This window comes from Semicossyphus pulcher, unplaced genomic scaffold (genome assembly GCF_022749685.1).
Source record: "Semicossyphus pulcher isolate SPU_LCO1_2020_fin unplaced genomic scaffold, fSemPul1.0.p SCAF_11, whole genome shotgun sequence".
Classification (NCBI taxonomy): Eukaryota; Metazoa; Chordata; class Actinopteri; order Labriformes; family Labridae; genus Semicossyphus; species Semicossyphus pulcher.
The window spans coordinates 27,413,300-27,432,040 of NW_027211615.1; the positions used below are offsets into that span (position 1 = coordinate 27,413,300).

The following is an 18,741-nucleotide window of genomic DNA, read 5'->3' on the forward strand; positions in this document are numbered from 1 at the left end:
ATTGGGTCATTCAAATGTGAATCAATTTGAATCGGAAAAATCTATTTTTTAAACCCAGCCCTTCTTGTGAACTTATGAACAGTTTTTTACATACATGTGAGATCAATCGGACAGTCATTCCTTGGTCTTTTTGAGGACCAAGTCTTTTCTCTGCCAAACTTCATGACTGCCAGACTATTTATGAAACAGTAGTACTTTCAAATGTGCATTGACATCATTTAGCCAAAAGCATCTTTCAAAAAAGGTTTTTTTGGGCCCCAAATGAGACCAAACGGCCCCGAGTCGGGAGTGGTCATTATTGTCTTGTGATGGCCCAAGGTGTAGACTGACAGAAAGTAATTGGGCTGGGCCTGGCTCCCGGCCTAACACAATGAAGAGAAGACTTTTACTGTCTCTGAAGACTGAAAAGCATTTAAGTAATACACAAACACGTCCAATCAAATATATTTAAAACAATATCAAATGAAAGAGATGAAATGTAAAGAGGTAACTGCAAACAGAGAGATAAAAAGAGCTCATTCTAAGTGTAATGAAGCTCTTGTGGTTAGGAACTCTCGGCAGCGATATGGGGTGTCTAGTCAGAACACGAGAGGCAGGGATATCCTTTGAGAGTTTATTGTGAACTTAAATTACAGGTACACAGAAGCACAGGCACTTTTCTGTTTACTACGAGGTGCGAATGTGGTTCTGAGTGAAGGAGAAACAGAAGACATCCTCGTTAGCATCCTAGGCTATGCTATCTCTACAATTAACATAGGCCTCACAAGATGAACTAACACCTCTCTACAATTACAGGAAATAAACAGTGCTAAACAGATCTTAAAGACTATAATGTACAACAGAAATGCTTCTCAATAGGCTACATATGAGATGGATAAATACTGCATACAACTAGCTTGTAAATTGCTTCATAAACAGCTGGTAAATTTATAATATTACAGTATAAATTACCATCAGAAACTTAAGTCTTTACAATACACAAATTAGCACTTATGGACGCACACAAACTGTGGAATCAACAGAAACTTAGCTTGTAAGGATCGACTGTTTAACCCTCTGACATTTAGCTAAAACTAACTGCCATTCTCTACGAACCAGTGCAAGGTTGTTGCCTAGCAACGGATTAAACCCCACTCCCCATACATCTTGCCATTCCTTGAGCCTTTTGTACCCTAAGGGCCCGATCAGACAGAGCAGCTGGCTTTTAGCAGCTGGGCGGCTTTTTTGTTGTTGTTTTCAATGAGAGGGACGCTTTTCGCACGCTGCTTTAGCGTTGCTGAGCGGCTCGAGTTTTTAAAGAAACGCTACGAGTGCCTCAAGTTGAAAAAACTTCAACTCAAAGCAGAAAAGATCCCGACGTCATTGCCGTTTTTTCTCATTGTCCAATCGGGTGAATGGAGAGGCAGGCCTTCTGTCGGTTTCCAAAATAACTGTTAGGTTAATGACAGCGAATGATTCGGTGGTTGCCTTAGTTTTAAAGTTTGGTGCAACATAATTTAGAGTTAAACCATGATTTAATCGGGTTAAAAATTAAACCTTGTTGGTGCAACCCAGCCCAAGTTAATCACAAGTTAAAAGTGAAAGACGAAACAATCTTAATCGTACAGCAAGCTCATTAAACTGAAATCAAGGCTGTAACATCTGGCTGCAGGTAAGACTTTGAGTACAATTTGAACTTTACATTTCAGAATCCTCTCCTTTAAAACCTCAAAATGAAATCAGTATTCATGTTTTTTTATGAGCAGTAATGCTGTAAATGTTTAAAGCAGTGGCCTGTCTGGAGAGTTGATGTTAGCATGGAGGTTGTTGATCAGTGAAGTCTGACTGAAGCAGAAGGTTCGCCAACATCTTCATAGTTGACTCCGTCATCTCCATCATGATGCACCTGTGGACAAAACAGTTAAAATAGAAGTAACAAATGTTGAATTTAATAAACTGAATATTTAAAAAGGAATAATGAATCACTGTTATTCCACTGTGTACCGATTACAGTAACTAAAAGACACAATGGAGAGGCTTAGTGAAAACCAGAGGGACATGGCGCCATATTTCAACATTTGATAACTCGTCGGCTCCTCGTAGAAAACAGCTATCGTTAGCATTCAACCACTTCCTTGCTAACATCAGTGTTAGGAAGTGTTACACAACACCTCAAGAAAGGTTTACAATTTTGACTATCAGTGATGTTAGCATGCTAGTAGTAATGTAAACTAGCTAAAGGCAGTGTTAGCTCGGAATTGGTTGAATGCTAATGTTAGCTGTTGTGTCGTAGCCAACTGTTAAAAGATAAGTTATCAGATCTGTACTTCTAGGTTAAATTATGGCCCAATGTCCCTCTGGGGTTTCACAAACTAATGCCTATTCAGTTGTTGATCAATCAACAAGTAATCAATCCGTTTCAAACTTTTATTACTTTTGGAAACCTGGAACACAACGTTATAAGAGCTTTCAAGCTTCCCGCCCTGACAAAGATGTTAGAAGACAATGGCCACCATGTCAATACGGCCACTGCCACATCACCCTCCCCAGTTCACATCAGGTTTTATTTCTAGCTCACCGTGTCGTCGTCACGTGCTCTCTGGTTCCCTGGAAAATAAAGCACAGAGAAACATTTCAGCTCTAAACGTACAGGTGGTGGTGATCAGTGGAAACAAATGTTGGTCTGAACTTTCTCACCTCGAGCTCTGAAGAGAAGAACAGTCACCACAGTAATGAGGAGGAGTTCAGCCACACGCAGAACCAACATGATGATGTCCAGAACAGAACGATCTCTACGAACTGTGGAACAGAAATGACGAAGAGGAAAGTCATCAGCAAGAAATTAGGAGCACAAAAATATGTCAATCAATGTCGACCTCTTTTATCAAGACTGAAACATCTCAACATGTTGGATGGATTAAAGTGGTGCACAGTCTATGATGATCCTGTGAGGATGAATCCTGCTGACTCTGGTGATCCTCTCATGCATAGAAAGAGGTGAATTTTCACTTGAATGTATAATGGCTGTTTTGAATACGGCTGAAAAGAACCAGAGCACAGAGATGTAACTTTCTCTGCAGCACAGGGGAGCATGTCCCCTTTTGAGTCTGCTCTGAGAATCAGAGGGCCTTATTTAGACGGCAGAAGGTGCACAGTCTAAAGCGCATGGCGCTAAGTGATTGAGGGCGTCTGGCGCACTTTTGCCAGTTACACGGCGCACAATCAGGGTGCAAACCAAGAGGCACAAAGAGGTTGGCTTAAGTCCCTGTATTATTCATAGGTGTGTTTTCGGCATAACAAGAATCAAACCAATCAGTCTGTCGTCTGTCATTCCCTTTAAGAGCCAGGTGCGCCTGCACACAGGTGTGTTGCTATTTACATGGCAGTCTCTCTTCTTCAGCTAATGTTTTTCAACTGTGTCCTTGAACACGCAGAAAAAACGAGGTTACTGTACGATACATGTCAAAGCAGGGATTGATGTTAAAGCCACTGAAGCGATCCCACTGCCTGACAAACGAAAATGAAAAGAGGTACACTGTGTACATTTACGCACGAGGCACAGCATAGCAGCAAAGAAAGGTCGGCTTTACATGTTTATTTACTTAATGTTGCTGCTGGATCACATGGCTGTATTGTCTCCTGCGTGCGTCACTGGGTAACTGACTCTGAACAGTGTATAAATATCTGTGGGCATGATTGTCGGTGCCACAGGTAGTTATGTTTGAGCGTGGTAATAAATTTACCTCTTAGTTGCGTGTGTGTGAGTGTGTCTGTATCCGTGTGTATTATAGTGAGCGTGCAGCAGAATGAGCGTGCCTTATGGAGAGCTTTGTGTCGGTCAAAGGTGTTTTTGGCTCGTGCGTGGCTCGAGCAGGAATCTCCCTGAGGTGAGGCAGGTGTGTGTGGAGGCAGCGGTGAGCTTTTCTATGTCTTCCTGCACTTCTCAGCAGATCGGTAACAACTAGAAAGCAGTATCATGATTTAAGGAGACGAGGGAAACAGAAGCTTGCAGTCTGTCCCTTTAACAACGTTTTTTTACTGTATCTGCAAACACACTGCTTTTTCCTTATGAGTAGAAGCGCTGCTGTGCGTCCCTGTGTGAGTGAGAAGCAGACTCGGGTTGTGAACTCTCTGATTTATGTCCATAATGCACCTCCTAAATAGCAAACACAGATTGCACCATAGACTTTAGACCAGGTTTATGTTGGTCTAAGGCGCAGTCCCTTTCTGCGTCCTCTAGATAGCAACGTGCCACCCGTTTGCCTGACCACCACAGTGTTAAAACTGAAGTTAAACCTTAAAACTTATTTTTTATTATTTCAGAATACAGAATTTTCAAAGGCAGCCGTGTGGAGCATTTTAAAGCAGTCACCATTCATTAACTAAACAACATGAAGCAGAATGCTGTAAGAACTTATTTTGCCTACATGTGTTTGCTCGGTGACAATTTATAGAAACAGGTTTATAAAGATGTTGACTCACCGACATGATGCTCTGTTGATGCTTTGAAGCTGCTTTCTGTTGTTGGTCTTGTTGTTGTTGGCCTTGTTGTTGTTGGTGGTGGTTTTGTTGTTGGTCTTGTTGTTGTTGTTGTTGGTGGTGGTGGTTTTGTTGTTGGTCTTGTGTCTTCACCTAAAGCAGGTGGACACAACGTAAACAGTTCGGTACAAAACTTGTGTTTTGATGTGACTTCAAATCAATAAATAAAGAAATAGTTTCACAATAAAATTTCAGTTAAATGTTCAAACAAGTCAGTCTGAGCTGAAACATTAAGATGTAAATACTCACGCCTTGTAACAGACAGATAAACACGAGTGTCTTCTCCTATTTGTTTTCCTGATTCGCTGAAGTGTCTGCAGGTGTAAGAACCAGCATCCTCCTCTGTGACCTTCTTTATGACCAGAGAACAGTCTGCTGTAACACTCAGTCTGTCTTTTTTAGCTCCAGTGTCTCTGTGAATCTTTCCATGTTCAAACAATGTTTCTGCTGCATTTCCTCCTGAACCACTGAAGAGCCAAGTTGTATTTCTACAGTTCTCTTGATCTTTTATCACATTTTCACAAGACAAAGTGACTTCACCTCCAGCTCTGGCAGTGGGGGGGGGTAATTTCTGTTTCAGCTGCTGCTGTTGAGAAAAGAGAGAAAATTAAAATAATCAAACTGAAATGATCAAATGTCTGTTATGTTTGTAGTGTGACAATCATTTCTCACACTTTAGTTTCAAAGAGACTCAAATTACTATTTTGAAAACAGTTTTTTGTCTTTCAGTTGAATAAAAATGTAGATCATAAACCACCTCCAATATGAATAAAGTCATTATTTGCATTGTGTGTTTCATTAATTAAGAAGATAAATCTGTTCTTACCTGGAAACTGAAGCAGCGCGAAAAGAAATAAAGAAGTTTGAATCCATTTGAACTCAGACATCGTGATTCTTCTTCTGTTCTCACGCTGCACCTGTCTGAGTTCCTACAGCACTCCTCTTTTAGAGAGAGGCTGCATCCACTTCCTGTGGTTAGTCTGATGTCACTTCCTCAAAGTGACTTTTAGTCTGTTTTTATGTTTGCTTATCTCTGAATCATAGATGTCCAAACGGCCCAAACCTCTGTTACAATTCTTCTTCTTCATTTGATTAATGTAATTGTTTTTTCATCCACAGTGTCTGACAGTTACTCTGAGCTGTTGAACAGAACAATGAGAAGCATTGATCAGTAAAGAGGTCAGAGTTCGCAGCAGATTGAGGACGATCGTGTGAAACTGTAATCAGCGTTTAAAGAAGACAAAGTCACTGATTACAGAGCAAACACATATTTTGTGTTCATGTTTCTGAGACAATCTGAAGCAGGGACAAGAAAACTTTATATATTAATGTTCAAAATGAGTCTGAGGTTCACACTGTGTCCAGTCCCACGGTGCATTGTGACAACCAAGTATTTCACAACCAAAGAAGAAGAAGAAGACCACATGTGTGAAGATTGTCAGTTTTGATGAATGTTTGCAGTCATGCAACTTGTTTCTTTATAGTGTCTGAGGTCTGCTGGTTGTTGCAGAGAACTGAAGGGGAAGTATTTCTGTGAGAATGTGGGTACATCAGCAGAGCTCTGATGAAACCCTTTAACCCTCTGACTGCAGAGAAGTACAGTCGGCCTTTTAACATGCGTCACATGTATTTAATAATAATTATAATAATACATTTTATTTGATGCCGCCTTTCAGGTCACCCAAGGTCACCTTACAGGAAATAAATGCATACAATAAAACATCAAACATTATTAAAACCAGACAACAACCTAAAACAAGCGTAGTGCACAGTGTCACCGTTTGAACAGGTGGGTTTTGAGTTTGGATTTGAATGTTGTGATGGAGTCTGACTGTCTTATGTGTGGGGGGAGGGAGTTCCATAGTCTGGGTGCCGAGCAGCTGAAGGCTCGGGCACCCATGGTGCTGAAGCGTGATGTGGGGATGGTTAACAGTCCAGCAGAGGCTGAGCGGAGGGTGCGGGAGAGGCTGTGATCTTGGAGGAGGTGCCGAGGTACGAAGGGGCTAGATGGTGGAGAGCTTTGTATGTGAGGAGGAGGTTTTTGTATTGGATGCGTTATTGTACCGGGAGCCAGTGAAGTTGGCAGTCATGCAACTTGTTTCTTTATAGTGTTAATGAGTGTTTAACAGTTTCTCGATGATGTTTGCAGCACACATAAAAAAGACTGAAAGAAAAACTCCTCGTCCTCCAGAATGTAACTCTGGATGTCCATTCTGTGAAAGAACAGAGACAAGATGGTACTTTAGTGGTCAGAGGTCTGTTGGTTGTTGCAGAGAACTGAAGGGGAAGTATTTCTGTGAGAATGTGGGTACATCAGCAGAGCTCTGATGAAACCCCTTTAACCCTCTGACTGCAGAGAAGTACAGTCGGCCTTTTAAGATGCGTCACATTCATTTTACTGAGAGTAGGTGGTCATGTGCATCCAGAACTTGAAAAAGCAGCCTCAGTTATAATATATCTGTGCATTTGAGGTCATTTAAGGTGCATTTCTGTCTGTATTTTAACACATTCGCTGTTAAACACAACAGAGTGAAGGTTTACTACTGGCTGTGGACCAGGGGTCCGTTTCACAAAGCAGGTTTATTGAAAACTCTGAGTCTGTTAACCCTGAAATGAGGGAAACTCTGAGTTTTCCGTTTCACAAAGGGAGGTAACTTAAGCTCTCGGTCAGTTACCGTAGTAACAGACTTTATGAACCTAACCTGGTCGCGAGCAGGTTTTCTTCAGGAATCTCAGAGTTTCGCTCCGTCTCCTCCCTCTAGAATATAAAACCCTCATTCGACTTCCTCATTCATTCAGCCCGTCTCACGCGTGTGTTTGAGCGGTTACCGAATTAAAAGAAGAAACCTTGCGTCTCTGTGCTGCTCTGACCGCTTTGCAAAAGTCTTTTATAATTATAATTTAAAAAATCAAGAGACAAATCTGTGTCAAAGTCATCATTTGTAGATTTTTTGGATTTTTTTTTTTTAAACTAACACATTCATTTAATAAACATGAATTATAATGTATGTGAAGTCAGCATCATGTTAGGGATAAAGCTAATGCACATTAAAACAGAATGAATGATATTTCTTTAGTTTCATATTTAAAATATGATTGAAGTGCTTCCATGTACGTTTTTTTCTCCCGCTGGATTGCTCCTAAATTAATATACATTTTAGCTTCCGGTCGAGATTAAGTATTAAATAAATAGAGCAGTTTAAACTAGCGCATTAACTCGAGCAGCAGTTTCTTCCCACGCCGCTTCTCTCTCTTTTGCAGCTGCAGCCGTGTTACTTTATTTTTCTAAAAACATGCTCGTATTCGCTGAACGTCCGCGTGAGGATTTTGAGCTCCACTGGTGTGACGTAGGAGGACCTCTTTTTGTGTACCGTTGCCATGGTGAATCGTGGTGTCGGGGTTCCATTAATGCTGACTTTTTACAGTCAGCGTGCACGCACTTAACCTCGGCTGAACCTACTCAGAGTTGATTGAACTAACTCTGATCAGCTGTTCTGGAACCGAAAACTCAGAGTTTCCTATCTCAGAGTAGATCAACTCAGAGTTCAGGGTTAGACTCAGAGTTTGTTGAACCTGCTTTGTGAAACGGACCCCAGAGGAGGGAGGATTTAGTTCTTGTGCAGGAAAGACATTCATAGTATGAGATGTGACTCCTGGACAGAGACATGTAAAAGACCTCCCAGCTCCTGAGATAAAAGCCAAACACACAAACTGAAAGACACAATTTTTATAGCAGTTTTGTGTCTTTGTAATTTCTAGATGGAGTCATTTCAATCAGAGGCCTTTGACCCTTTGGGCCCCTGTGTTCAGTAATCCATCAAGAATATCCACCTTCCATTATAACGATAGTACATCGAGTAATAATAAAACAGTGTAGGATAATAAAAAGTTCTTTATTTACAGATTATTGAATTATCACATATATTGTGTATATATGTAATATATATTTCTGAAACAGAGACATGAAACTACCATCGAGCTGCTTCACCTTCAACATCGACAAGTTCTTCTTAAAGTCGGGACGAAACGATTTTGGAAGCAAATTTCAGGAAGTGAAATCAGAGTTAAAAGCTTTTTCCTGTAAATTGAGGTTTTAAATCAAGCTGCTGTTTTCTGAACTGACTGCAGAAAAGTTTTTACAAATGATGAAGGAAAATACATCAGGCTGAAATAACATGAGTTTAAAGTCTTAACCTGCTGATGTTAAACATTATGAGCTCTGTTGTTGATGGGTGGAGGCTGACCGAGGCAGACGCGTTGGTCAGTTCTCTGCAGAGGGTCTGATGTTTTCATAGTTCACTGTATCATCACCATCATGATCATCACCCACCTGTGAAACACAACACAATCAAAGCAACACTCTGAAACACACACACAGACAGCTGACAGTAGATAAAAATAGACATAAGATTACCTGTTGAGCAAAGTAAAAGAAATAAAGAATTGGGATCCAAATTAAACTCTTTGGGGTTTCATTTGGGCTCAGACGTCAACTCTCCAAATGTTAGCACGAGGATGTGAGAAATACTTTGACTTGTTTACATATTACATCACATTATATTTATTCTGCGCTCTCTTCTGTCCAAAACAACCTCAAACTTGTCATCAGCCTCCTAAAACCAGCTGTGCTGCGACTACAGCTCAATGTCACACACACTGGTTTGCTGAGTAAAATCGTACAAACATGTCATTACTTTGTTTTAAACACTCACCATGTTTTCATCCCTCCGTGTTTTTCTCCCTGAAAAGACGAGAGAAAGAGTCGATTTGAGCTCCTGCAGAGAAACAACAGGCTGAGAAAAACTTTAAAGTTTAAGTTTCACCTGTGAATGTTCTCACCTTTAGTTTGTGTCCATATGTTCACTGTCACAACAGTTATTATGAGCGCTGATAAACCCACAGACACAGCGATGAACCTCCACCAGGCTGCAAACACAATGAAAACATATCAAATATTTCAGCTGTAGTTTCTGTTCTTACTGAAAAAGAGGAGAAAAACATGTTTCATTTGAAGTGAACTACGAGTAAAGCGTGCATCACTTTAATCTCACGTCAGAGATACAGAAACCTTTACAGTAAGATACTGAAGGACTACAGGTCCACTTCCTGGTTCTTAGCAGAGCTTTCAGCCTCGTCACAGTCAACAAAGCAAAAGGAAGTAAAGGCAACAATATTTTATTTAGTGATTTTCTGTGAACAGTTAAAAGAGCTGCTTTGTTGTTAGTTCAGTTCCCTGTTTAGTCTGTAGAAAAAGAAATATTGTAATTCAGACGCTGTCATCACCTGCTGTTCGGCTGCTCTCAGTTGTGCTTGTTTGTTCAGTTGTTGCTGGTGTTGCTGTTGCTGCTGGGGGATTCATTGTTGTTGTTGTGTCTTCATCTGAAACAGACGACCACAACCCAACAAAAAGTTCTGTTCTTAACTTGTGTTGTGATCTTGTATTCATACTCCAAATCCATAAAAAGGACAAATATTTGAGGTGATTATTTATGTACATTTTCCAGGGACTTAAAAACAGGAACAATTAAAACAAATTCAAGCTTAAAGGTTAGCAAAGTTTAGTGTGATGCTGCTCTAAGTGACAGGAAGTCACTGCTGACTGTCCAGTGTGCTCCAGGTCTTCGGTGAGTATAAATAAAGTAATATATTATTAATATGTTAACTCTGATTTGCAGAAATCTGTGTCTGCACTCACCATCCCTGGCTTGTTAGAGGAAGGCGGGCTGAAGTAATGAGAGGCCCATAGACTGTATAAAAAAAAGGACGTAGCCACCATGATGTCACCGATTGGTTTCTAGACTGCGTAAATAAAACCTCGAGTTCAGGATTTCATGTTGGTTTTCTGGAGCCAGAAGTGACCATATTTGGATGAGAGGGTGGAGCTGCAGAGCAGCGAGGGGTTGGCAAACACAATTGCTGTGTTTGAAATGCCTTACTATACTAGTACTAGTAGTACTATGTAGTCTGTAGTATATAGTATGTAGTATATAGTCTTTAGTATGTAGTATATAGTATGTAGTATGTAGTATATAGTATGTAGTATATAGTCTTTAGTATGTAGTATGTAGTATGTAGTATGTAGTATATAGTATGTAGTATGTAGTATATAGTCTTTAGTATGTAGTATGTAGTATGTAGTATATAGTATGTAGTATATAGTCTGTAGTCTGTAGTATATAGTATGTAGTATATAGTCTGTAGTATGTAGTCTGTAGCATGTAGTATATAGTACTGCATTTCGAACACAGCCCAAGTTTACAAAGCTAAACAGTAGCCTGTACAGCAGTGGCTGATTCATTAGCTGTTGAATGCGAGTTTTACTTTATGTTTCCCACAGAGGAGATTTTTACCTGCTACTTAGTGCAAATATATGAATATAATGATACTAGAATTTAACTCACTGAAAAGCTGGAGCACAGAATGCTTGCATGGCCACCAGGTGGCTCCATAAATCACACAGAGAGACAGATTATGTCCTTTTCATGCAAAATCCCCAAAAGACTCCAACAACACAAACACAACAAAGTAAAGTTCAGTGACTGTGTGTCAGCCAGCAGCTCCCACCTGTCACTCAAGTGACCCGGCCCCTATAATTTAATATGTAACTTAATACAATTTAAAGGGGTGTGTTATAAAAAAGTTGTTTATGTTTATTTCTGCTGTAAAAATGGGCACTTTCCCATCTGCCGTCATGTTATTTCTTGGTTTCTGGAGCCTCAAGTGGACACTCGAGGAACTGCACGTTTTGGCACTTCCTCATTGGCTTCATTTTTCACCGGAGGTTGCTGCTTTATGAAGATTGGTTATTTTAAGTAACCTGTACTTTGCCCTGGATATGTTGGTATGTTTGCTACAGTCGTTAAAAGCTCTTTAAGTGTAATAAATACACAACTCTGCTCATTTACAACCAGAAACCGAATCTAATTCAGTTGGAAACACAATGGTCAACTAGCTAATTCACCAGCTATTGAATTAGCCACTGTATAGTTTAAATAACTAAGCCATCCTCCTCTCTAGCTCCACCCACTTGTCCATATATGGTCACTTCTGGCTGCAGAAAACAAACAGGTGGACGGTCAAAATATTCAGGCTTCAATTCATATTTATGATTCATACAATCTTATTTGTTCTAAAACACATGCACATAAAACAATTATTGCTTATAACTTTTCCCATCCCCTTTTGTTTTGTGTATTTGAATGTGTTTTCTAAAATTCAGTGCATAAAGCTCATCATCTACTCACTTCCAGATTGAGGGCTGAAGGACAAATGCTTCATGTCTCCAGTAAAACCGTCCGTCACTTCACACTTCAAAACATTATAGCTTGATGCATGACTGATATCAGGATTCAGGAAAGACACAGTGGTGTCGCAGTGAGAGTCCGACTGTGATGTTTTTACATTTTGGTCATATTCATCCCCATCTTCACCCTCACCAGCCACTTCACTGTGTATCTACAATGTCCAGGTGTCCTCACAGTGCAGCTGAGTGTCACACCATCACTTTTCTTCTGTTCAACAACTGATCGAAAAGAAGATACAGTGAGAGAACAACAGATAAATTCACTTTTGTTTCAGTGTAGGGTTAAAAGACAGTTGGAGATGATCTATATACTCACTGGTAATAACAGAGAGATAAATCTGAGTGTCTTTGTTTTGTTTTCTGCAGGTGAAATAGCCAGCATCCTCCTCTTTGACCTTCTTCATCACCAGAGAACAGTCTGATGTAACAGTCAGTCTGTCTGATTTAGCTCCAGCGTTTTCACCAATCTGTCCTTGTTGAACCAGCACTACTGTTGCTGTGTTTCTCAGGTCATTAAAGATCCATGAGATACTGTCACAGTTCTGCCGACCGCCGATCACATTGTTACAAGGCAAAGTGACATCATCTCCATCTCTGACAGCATAGAAGAGATATTGTATTTCAGCTGAAGCTGCGGAGAAAACAATGAAAAATTAACCAAAATCAGAAAGTTTTATGTTTGTAGTTAGTGTGACAATTACTATTTATGTCTCTCTTAACTCTTCACAATAAGGGTACAAATTATAAACTTGTCGAATGAATGATACATTAAAATCAAGGATTAATTACAAATTATAACCTTATAATTAATCCTTGATTTTAATGTGTCATTAACTCATATTGCTCATAATTTAGAAATGATCGAGTAACTTTATGTATGTGTATTTTATATTCAACTTACAAATATGAATTCACTACTTCATACATTAATTGATACACAATCAAATACGATGGATTGCAGTAAGATAAACTTTGATTTCAGATCCACGTTCACTCAGACTCTCTAAAAGAGGATGTAAGTAACCCAGTTTTAGCTTTAAAGATGGGATTGCCTCATGACACTGTTCTTTGTGATGTTTTTATGTTGCCTTTTTACTGCCTTAAAGGATAACGTCGGGATTTTTCAACCTAGACCTTATTTTAGTGGAGACAACAATTATTGAAATGGATCCAGTATTCAGGGAGGGAGCACCGGCCGGCAGCCGCGAAAAGAGATACAATGTAACTAAACGGGGCACCGGGCATACGCCAATATACAGCCACTAAAAGTGCTTGTTTTTGCTACTGACAGACTCAGATCGTTATAATAAGTGTCTGACAACACTGTGGCAGCCATGCTAATTTACCTTATGCTCTCTGTTGTTGTTTGTAACCAAGTCTCGCTCACAGAGAAGTCTCGGTCGAAACCGTAGTTGTGGAAGGAAGTGAGAGTGAGAGGAGTGAGAGAATACGAAGAGGGAGAAGTGCAACAAACGAACGGTACTTGTCTCTTCTTCTTATGCTTCTTCTCGTCTTCTCTCACTCCTCTCCTTCCTGACGATCGTAAATGTAACGGGAGTAATAATAATAATAATAATAATACATTTTATTTGAAGGCGCCTTTCTCGGCACTCAAGGACACCGTACATAGATATATATGTATACACAAAATACACATTAAAAGAGAGAGAAAAAACAAACAAAACAAGAAAAACAATAATAGTGACAAAGCAATTAGCGTCATGTGGAATAGGCAGATTTAAACAGATGTGTTTTGAGTTTTGATTTAAAATCGGGGAATGAATCGATGTTTCTGAGTCGGGGTGGTAATGAATACCAGAGACGAGGAGCAGAGCGGCTGAATGCTCTGCTCCCCATCGTGGTGAGACGGGCAGAGGGGACAGACAGGTGTAAGGAGGAAGAGGATCTGAGGGAGCGGGAACACGGAGGAGGTCGGACAGATATGGGGGGACAAGGTTGTGGATGGCCTTGAATGTTAACAGGAGGACTTTGAATTGAATACGGAACTGAACCGGGAGCCAGTGGAGCTGTTGGAGGACAGGAGTGATGTGGTGGATGGAGGGGGTTTGAATAATGATACGGGCAGCTGAATACTGGACCAGTTGAAGTTTATGGATGGATTTGTGAGGGAGGCCTAAGAGGAGGGAGTTACAGAAATCCAGACGGGAAGTGACGAGACTGTGGACAAGGAAAAGCGAGCGAAGTAAAACGGTGAAATAAACGGTCAATGAGTGAAATGTTTTTTGTGCAAGTTTAGTTTTCACATTAATATTGCAATGTTCAAATATGGTTTGCGTTTAAATACGTTTTGAACAAAAATAACAAGCTAAATAACTCATGCTAACATGTTTTGTAACCAGCTCTTAGGTTGTTTTAGGATTTTTAATGAATCTTAAAATCATCAGTTGAAGTGTCTGACCATCTCACATATTTAAATCATATTTGTCTTCATTAGGTGTAATAAGTGACAGTTTTAAAGGATGAAAGCAAAGTTTGATGAGCATTTATTGAAAAAGTGTCACAAATAATTCACTCAGAAAATTGTGTTTTTTTATAGTTTCAGAAGAAAAAAAAATGTCGAAGCATGGATTGATGTTAAAGCCAGCGAAGCAATCCTAATGCCCCACGAAAACGTAAATAAAAAGAGGCACGCTGTGTACATTTACGCACGAGGCACAGCATTAATTATTTAAATCTCCAGACAGACAGGATCTTATGTTTATTAAAGTTCTGTGTGCTGAGAAAGGTCGGCTTCAAATGTTTATTTACTTATTGTTGCTGCTGGATCACATTCTCCGTCCATGCATAACTGCGTTATTGACTCTGAACAGTGTTTTAATATCTGTTGGCACAGTTATGTTTGAGTACGGTTATATATTTACCTCTTAGTTCCATGTGTGTGAGTGTGTGTGTGATATGTTTTTACTTTTTTAAGTATTTTATACTGGCAATATTAATTGGTTTGTTTTATCTTGTTACAAAACAAAAAAAAGAAAATAAGTTTTTTATAAGTTTGTATTTGTTATAATGAACATATTGTTATGCTTTGTTAAAAGCTTCTGTAACTGCTGTTAGAAAGTGTGTGGGTGTAAGCAGGAAGCAACTGTAGCTGCACAGGGAGTCACACAGAAACATGCCAGCTGTGACGTAGACAGACCAAGTGTGAAACTTTTGTGACCCAGACATAGCCGGTGTTTAACCTTTTTTTAAAATTTTCAATTAAAAAATATATTTTTTTTGATCCAGCAGGTGTTCACCCCTGTTTGACCCAGGGACTTTGCTGCTAGACTGCAGGTGCACGGTCCTGACACGTTCTTGATACGTGCGTGTGCGCAAGAACGAACTGTTGAACAGTTTTGCACGGAGAAAAAGGTCCTTTCACGCGCGTGTTGTACAAGGACGGAATGGTTAGGTACTTCCCCTTGCAGTATAAAAGCAGCTATCTCTTGCTGTTCGCAAGTCTTCTCACAAGACTCAAACCAGATCTCAATTGGCTTGCGAAGTCATACAGCACAAGAGTTCTCAAAGTGAAACTCAAAGTGTTGGGATTATGACTGCAACTTTATCAGCTTTAGGGATAGAAAATCACATGATACGAGAGCCTCTTGGACAAGTGTTTAGAGGTGTGTAGGACACAGATCTTTTTAACATATCAAGGTGCTATAGGTGAGGGAATGTGTGAAGCAATAATAGAAGTGTGGAGCACAGTTGTGAAGCTCGGAGTTTATTAGACAACTCGCAAGTGGAACAACAAACGCTTGTCTGAGATGGCTTAACTGCAATGATGTGATTAAAATCTAAGGAGGGACAGGACAACAGGAAACTAGATGAGGGAACTGTTGGTGCCCCTTCAGTTTAGAGCCCCCTTTAATCTCTTTTATTTTCTTTTGACACTAAATTGGTGTTGACACATCTGAATTAATAAAGACCCTTTAAAACTTTTAAGGGAGATTCTGGTTGTCTGTTTCTGAGAGTTGCTCACACAAGGACACACACAAGAGTTTTCTACAAAGATCTTTGTGGCGCCCCCGAAGGTAAGTTCAAGTGCATCCACACTACGGCTACACGACTGACGACCTTAGGGCACATATACATCAGGTAGAGAATCAGCCAGGGCCCCTCCCCGGGCTGGGGCCTGGTTAAAAGAAAAGAAAAAACTGTTGGGCTTTTTGAGGTTATGGACTATTACGGGTTCTTCAGACGGAGAGAAGAGAAGAGATAGCTGTAGGTTCCCCTTGGTGACCCTGGGGAGGTGTAAAGAGAGACTCCTACAGGGGCTAAGTACTAGACAACAAAACTAAGTGAGTAGGGGACTAGCAGACCCACGGTGGTAACTGGACAAGGGGATAAAGAAACTAGCCGAGATTGCTTATATGATTTAAAGTAATACATTTGTTATTGATTATTTAAGAGACAAAGTTAAAATTAGTCTTTAAAGATAGAGATTAAAATTAGGATTTAAAGTAAAAATCTTCTGAATCCTTTGATTGCCATAGATTAAAATGTAATCTTTTAAAATCTATATTGATGTTATGTAATATCTATAATTGATTAAAATTGGGATCTTAAATCAATCATTCCTCAAGGGCTAAGGGCCCGCTAGTATAGTCCCGTCGATCTGTGAGTGCCACAGGCAAGATTAATGAACGTTCCGTCACTAGCAGGAAAGTCTCGGGATTGACACCCTGAGGGCAGCCTGTTTAATCTCTTCGTATTGTTGCAGTAGCAACACTCGCTTCAGTGTATAAGAGAGAGCGTGCGTCAGACTGAGCGTGCCTTTATGGAGAGCTTTGTGTCGGTCTCAGTAGTTTTTGGCCTGTGCATGGCTCGAGCAGGAATCTCCCTGAGGTGAAGCCGGTGAGTGTGGAGGCAGCGGTGAGCTTGTCCACGTCTCAGCAGATCGGTAACAACTAGAAAGCAGTATCATGACTTAGGGAGACGACACAATAGAAGAGCAACATTAGACATCTACAGACTTCTCTCTAAACGTTTTTTGTATCTGCAAACACACTGCTTTTCCCTTATGAGTAGAAGTGCTACAGTGCGTCCCTGTGTGATTGAGAAGCACAGACTTGTGTTGTGAACTCTCCTATGTATGTCCATAATGCACCCTCTAAATAGCAAACCCAGATTGCGCCACATACTTTAGAGCAGGTTTTTGTTGATTTAAGGCGCAGTCACTTTCTGCGTCCTCAAAATAGCAACGTGCCACCCAGGCATTGGTCGACCCAACGACCCAAATACATTTATAGAAATAAATGTTCATACGACCCAAACCTAGCAAACATGATCCACGTCTATGAATGAATAAAGTAATTGGCATTCCTTAAGAGAACTGTGAACTAATCACATAAAGTCAAAGTATCTTGATCATTTGATCACAGTGAGTGTCAAGGTTTAGGTTTAAACAAAAAGGTGAGGACCCAGAAGAAGACTTAGATACGGCTTTAATTAAATAAAAGGCAAAAATGCACAAACTAAATCTAACTCCAACAAAAGACAAAAAGGAAAATCAAAAGACACAGCAAAAAACTTACAAACAAAACCAGGAACAGGTAATCCAAGGGACACGAGGAAATCAGGGGAAGCACGAAGAATATCCAAAGTAGTACATATCCAAGGTATACGAGGAACAAAATCACATACATAGACCAAACTCTACAAGTAGGACGACACAGGATGGACGACAATGAACGGGCAACGAGACAGGGGAGCACAAAGACTAAATAAACTTAGGAGGTGAGGCTTATCAGACACAGGTGAGACAATCAAGGGGCAGGTGAAAACAATCAGGGCAGACCACATAATCAAACAGGTGGGAAAACACACAAAGGCAGGAAGTAAAACAAGACAAAACAAACATAGGGCAAGAACTACAAAATAAAACAGGAAACACTAAAAACCAAACTCAGGACTGTGGTAGCAGAACTCATGCAGAAAATCTCTAGACAATGAAACACAAATGAATTACAGAACTAAACAAGACTAAATCAAGACAAGAACACAATATATTAAATACAAAATTAAACAATAAGAACTCATGACAGTGAGCAGCAGGAAATCGTGATACAACCACCATTAATTCATGCAATGAAGCATTATAAGTCAAGCATTAGCTTAGCAGGAGTTAATTGTATGATTTGTACCTTTATTGGGAATTGTTATCTCTAAAAAGTTGAACTCAAAATGTCTTAGCTGAATATGTAAATAATAAGCCCTTAAACATAACTGATAAACATTCTTTGTAATGTGCCGTCAAGTTAAGAATGTAATAAATCTTTTCTTACCTGTAAGCTGAAGCAGCGCTATAAGAAATACAGAAACTTGAATCCATTTGAACTCAGACATCTTGAGTCTTTCTCCTTCTGTCACGCTGCAACCGTCTGAGTTCCTACAATGGTCCTATTCTAGAGAGATACAGCTTCTACTTCCTGTGGTTGGTATGATATCACTTCCTCATGATCGCTTTTTAGCTTTCTTGTAAACAAAACTATAACAATAAGCTCTTAAAAATTGGTAAGGCTTAGTGACCATTTGTGACAGCGACGTACTTTATTTCAAGTTCTGACATGATGAATAAGAGGACTGGGGAAGTTGATCAGGTGAAGAGTGTGTTAAGTGCAATTATGCAATTACAAAACAGGATTCATGCTGATGTTTGATGGCAAACATGAACAAACAAGTGAAGTGTCAAACTCCTCGTCCTCCCGGACTGAATGAAACTCTGGACGTCCATTATGTGAAAGGACAGTGGTAAGATGATATTCTAGAGGGCAGAGGTCTGTTGGTTGTTTCTGAGAACTGAACAGGAAGTGTTTTGGTAAGGATGTGGCTAAAACAGCAGCAGAGCTGAACCCTTTGACAGTTTTTATTACATTGTTAGTACATGACGGATTCAAAAAACACACTTCATAATGAAG

The 18,741-nt window shown here is 39.9% G+C and overlaps 1 protein-coding gene across 1 annotated transcript; it reads right to left on the bottom strand.

The window, feature by feature from the left end:
• Nucleotides 1-612: 612 nt before the first annotated feature.
• On the bottom strand, nucleotides 613-6,418 carry LOC138611948 (uncharacterized). The gene is made up of 7 exons (XM_069685226.1): nucleotides 6,297-6,418; nucleotides 5,345-5,435; nucleotides 4,768-5,104; nucleotides 4,462-4,611; nucleotides 2,677-2,778; nucleotides 2,558-2,586; nucleotides 613-1,885 (listed from the first exon to the last, which is right to left on the bottom strand). The coding sequence occupies exons 1-7, from the start codon at nucleotides 6,416-6,418 to the stop codon at nucleotides 1,811-1,813; spliced, it is 906 nt and encodes a 301-aa protein (XP_069541327.1). The 3' UTR covers nucleotides 613-1,810.
• Between the last annotated feature and the right edge of the window lie 12,323 nt (nucleotides 6,419-18,741).

Coding starts and splice junctions, on each gene's coding strand:
- LOC138611948 (XM_069685226.1), bottom strand. CDS start 6,418: ATGGGTGCCCGAGCCTTCAGCTGCTCGGCACCCAGACTATGGAACTCC. Junction 4,612..4,767: donor TTATCTGTCTGTTACAAGGC/GTGAGTATTTAC, acceptor CACCTGCTTTAG/GTGAAGACACAAGACCAACA. Junction 1,886..2,557: donor GAGCACGTGACGACGACACG/GTGAGCTAGAAA, acceptor TTTTGTCCACAG/GTGCATCATGATGGAGATGA.